At 29.4% G+C, this 4,103-nt stretch overlaps 1 protein-coding gene across 1 annotated transcript; it reads left to right on the forward strand.

Moving 5' to 3' along the window:
- Window positions 1–1,545: 1,545 nt before the first annotated feature.
- On the forward strand, window positions 1,546–2,384 carry LOC121120672 (uncharacterized protein sll1735). The gene has a single exon (XM_040715538.2). It carries the CDS (start codon window positions 1,557–1,559, stop codon window positions 2,109–2,111), a length of 555 nt encoding a protein of 184 aa, XP_040571472.1. The 5' UTR covers window positions 1,546–1,556; the 3' UTR covers window positions 2,112–2,384.
- The last annotated feature ends 1,719 nt before the right edge of the window (window positions 2,385–4,103 follow it).

Here is a 4,103-nt window from a genome sequence, read left to right on the forward strand (position 1 = left end):
TAAAAAGTAGAATTAAATACTATATCATAGTTGATTTTTTTTTCCCTAAGATATATTTCAAATAATATATGTATGATTGGAGATAAACTTTGCTCGCGATAAACTTATTTTGGGATTAACTTGTCTTTGGTCGAAAAGAGGAAGGGCAAGTCTCTGGGAGGGGAAAGAGCGCAGTGAAATTTTCGTACACGAAAAAATGGTATATTTGATATTAGAAAACATAAAATGATTACTCAAAGTATCACATCAAGTTCTATCGGTTAAATAATGAAATTAAGCTATATTTTAGGTTTGCATTCAAAATAAGTAATTCTTTAAATTTTTAGAATGTTTTTTTTATAATACGTAAAACAAAATTCAAAAGTTTCGATGAACAAAATCATTTTGCCTTTAGTTTAATTTGTTTTTAATATGAATCAGAGTGTTAAATACATCCTGTCAAAAAATGTTAAGCTAAACATATCGTTACTTTTATTGTATCATGCAACCATGCAAAACGAAAAAGGACTAAATTGGTTTGTAAAAGTTAACGAATTCTGTAGAGTTATTATTCAATCATTAATTGTAATTGTTTACAACTTAAAAAGAGCTTATCAGAACTCAACCATTCAACATTCAAAGCATTCCTTCGGAGTAAAAAAAATATAAAAAATTGACAATGCACCAATTAATATACTGTATATGTATATTGTGTTAGCCAAATAAGTACATAGTGTTAACTGTTTAAGATAATTTGGGGATAAGAAACTTATAACTAAAAAATAAGCCATTTTGATTTCAAGTTAAGTTATATCAACTGTGGAAAATTGACTAATTTTTCTCAAACTATAGTTTGATTCATTTGATTTACCAAAAAATCAAAGTATTGTTGTCAATTGTTTTAGCTTATTTGTAGTTAAACTAAATTGTGTAATTCATATCGGAAAAATATGAAATTGAAATTTTCTAAAGTCTTTTAAATCTAAAGTTTCAAATCTATTAAATTAATGAACACCTAGTTAGTTTTTACCAAAATTGGATCTGTGAATAATGACGATGTTTTGTTTTTGGGTATAAATTTGAGAAGAATATTTGAAAAAACAAATAAAAAGGTTTTTTCTTCAGTTATTTAAATTTCTATTGTGATAACCTTCGAAATTTTGGGTTTCAAGGTTTATCTTGGTGTATAGACCATTCTTCAAGGTTTTTTCTGTATTCTTTCAAAGTATTAACCTTGATGTCTAGACCAAGGTGTAAATAAAAACTTTCAATTTCTAAAAAAAGGGAGCCATTTTTTGATGTCGATCCTGCAATACCATGTTATTATTTAAGTCTTATTGAGGCGGTGTATACCACTTATAATTATATAATCTGCATTAGGATATCAAAAGAAACATAAATTTCATAGCACTGATTCATTACATAAAAAATCATTATAAAATTGACAACCACATAAAAAGATACGCCGAGCGCCCTCCAAGTGCATTCGTTGGTATTTTTTAATATATATAATATGAAATTTCATTATAAGAAATACTTTTAAATAATAATAAAAAGTTCTGTCCGTATAAAACTCCATGAATTTCCTTCCAAACCATCACTCAATGAGTGAACATCAACAAAGACCAACCATGAAATCCTATTTATCCATTCTTATCATTGCAACAACCATTATATACTCTGGAGTTGAAGGAGGAAGTCCTCACTGCAGAAACGACTGTAATATTGTCAATGTTCTGTCCAACTATAAAGAATTCTCTGGATTGGTTGCATCTGTCAAAGCAGCCGGACTCGTTGAAACATTATTGAGTCAAGGTCCATTCACTGTCTTTGCCCCAACTGACACTGTTTTTCAAAGTCTCCCTCTTTCTACATTGATTGCTGTGGTTTCGGATCAAAATGTTCTGAAGGAACTCCTTCTCCGTCACGTTATTCCAGGAGAAAAAATACTGGCTCAAAATATTCCTGAGGGAACAACAACCCTTGCTACAGCAGCTCCTGGAGCTAGTATTACGATCGTCAAACAAGGTGGTTCTGTTAAAGTATCTACTTCTTCTGGTTCTGCCACTGTAATTCATCCTAATATCAATGCTGATAATGGTGTAATCCATGTTATCAATGGCCTCATTTAAGAAATTGTTAAATTTTTATTAGCAATCAAGTTATTCATATCAGATTTAAATAAACCAAAGCATTTTATTTTGTTTTAATCAAATAATGGTATTTTATATTATTAATCATATTCAAAGAATTATCCTTTCATTACCTTTATTGTTTCACACAACCTCTCCTCCTTAAAAAACAGAAAATAAGCCCAAAATAAGTGTGTATTAATTAACCCATTTTTTATATCGAAAAAACCAAATTATTCTGACCCTTTCAAATAAATATCGGAAATATTTTCATCACATTTAATTTATTTATCAGCTTCAAACTTAATTTTTTTAAAATCTTTTAACATACTTATATATATTATATATCTTAGTTGGCTATTTTGAGTAAAAAATCCAAGGCCCATTCCTAAGACTGGATTAAACTGGACGGAATAAATAAGCACCGACATAACACTACTTGTGCTCCATATATAATAATGTTACTTTTTTCTGTTCATTCGTGCATTTTTTCATGGAAAAATAAGGAATTAAGTTTCTAAAGAACTATATAAACTAATTATCCGTCGAAACGGCAACACCACCAGTAAATTCAGAGCTTGTCAATATAAATGCATTGGTGGTATTACACAGCAATGCCCTGAGTAATTATGTGTAAACTAAAAGACTCATTTAGCTTTGATAATGAGGCTTGTTGATGTTCACCTTTTTTAATAGTTGACTTTTTTGAATTCGTTTAGTTTCACTAAATGGTTTAATGGTTAATCGTTCACATTTTAAACTACTTTTTCATTCTTTTTAACCAATTTTATAAAAATATATCGTAATTATAGTAAATCAACAAACTTGCAACATCTGTGATAAAGGGGTCGTCAGACTAAGACTCAAAAGCTATATCTGGTCCAACATATCCTTCTGATAGTCCCTCAACTTTTTTTTGCTCTCTTACTTTATAAACCAGTCCTTTGTAGTTGATGGACTGTTGAAATGATTTTGTATTGAACGAATGATTTATTGCATCACATAAAATATACTTATATTTTTAAATAGAGTAAGATTCAGATGAAATAATTATAATTTTATATTGTTGTTATTGGTACCACTTTTTTAGTGCACATAAGAAGTTGCTCCTCAAAATGTTGATCAGATGTCATCATCTTATTATCCCTTAGTATTAATTTTCTCTGGCTGAAGAGCTAATCCACCGGTGTTTAGTTTATTTCAATAGTGTTACATTTGATCATAACCTTCCTGATCCGTTTGTAGTCCAAGACGGACTCCCAGTTCCGGGAATTTGTCATACAAAAATTGATTTACTTCATAGTCTGGCTGATTATTCAATACAGAAAACCCCCCTCTTAGCGTATCCCTTGATTTTTTGGTTACTGTGTTCTTTCGTTTTTTTTGTTTTTAAGATGACCAAATACAAACGATTTTCATCACTACTTATAACTTCATAACAAATCCATTGCGTTACTCTCAATTATTCATAAACATAGTCACTCGTGGTTACACTTCATAGTTAGATTTCAAGAATGAAAGAATCATGATAACTGCTTAATGGAGTAAAACAATAAAGCTTATATTAATAATTATTAACTATACTCTTAATTGGTCTTATAAATATAATTTATCTAAAACTTAAAATAAATACGGGGTTTTATAGTAAAAATTCAACAGCGGTTTTTTTTGACGAGGCAAGGGGTATGTATAAAAAGTAATGATCACACAAGGGATTACACTTGGGAACACTCATTTTGAGCAAATGAATTCCAGCCATAAAATGAATTTATTTTTGAGCGCAGAATCCAAAACTGATCTCAGTTTTTCTCTCAGTCTTCTGGATTTAGAAATATGTGGGATTATAATAATCCGGGAATATTATCGTTCTGAGTCATTTTTTATTCTTAAACAATCAGCCAATTAAAAGTAGAATTAATAAAACTCATATCGTATGGTTTTTTGGATTATAAAGTTTCCTTAATGATTCTGTATCTTTTTCTCAACTCGATA

Source organism: Lepeophtheirus salmonis, chromosome 6 (assembly GCF_016086655.4).
Source record: "Lepeophtheirus salmonis chromosome 6, UVic_Lsal_1.4, whole genome shotgun sequence".
Classification (NCBI taxonomy): Eukaryota; Metazoa; Arthropoda; class Copepoda; order Siphonostomatoida; family Caligidae; genus Lepeophtheirus; species Lepeophtheirus salmonis.

Bases quoted from the DNA above. Each gene is read 5' to 3' on its own strand.
- LOC121120672 (XM_040715538.2), top strand. From the start codon at position 1,557: ATGAATTTCCTTCCAAACCATCACTCAATGAGTGAACATCAACAAAGA.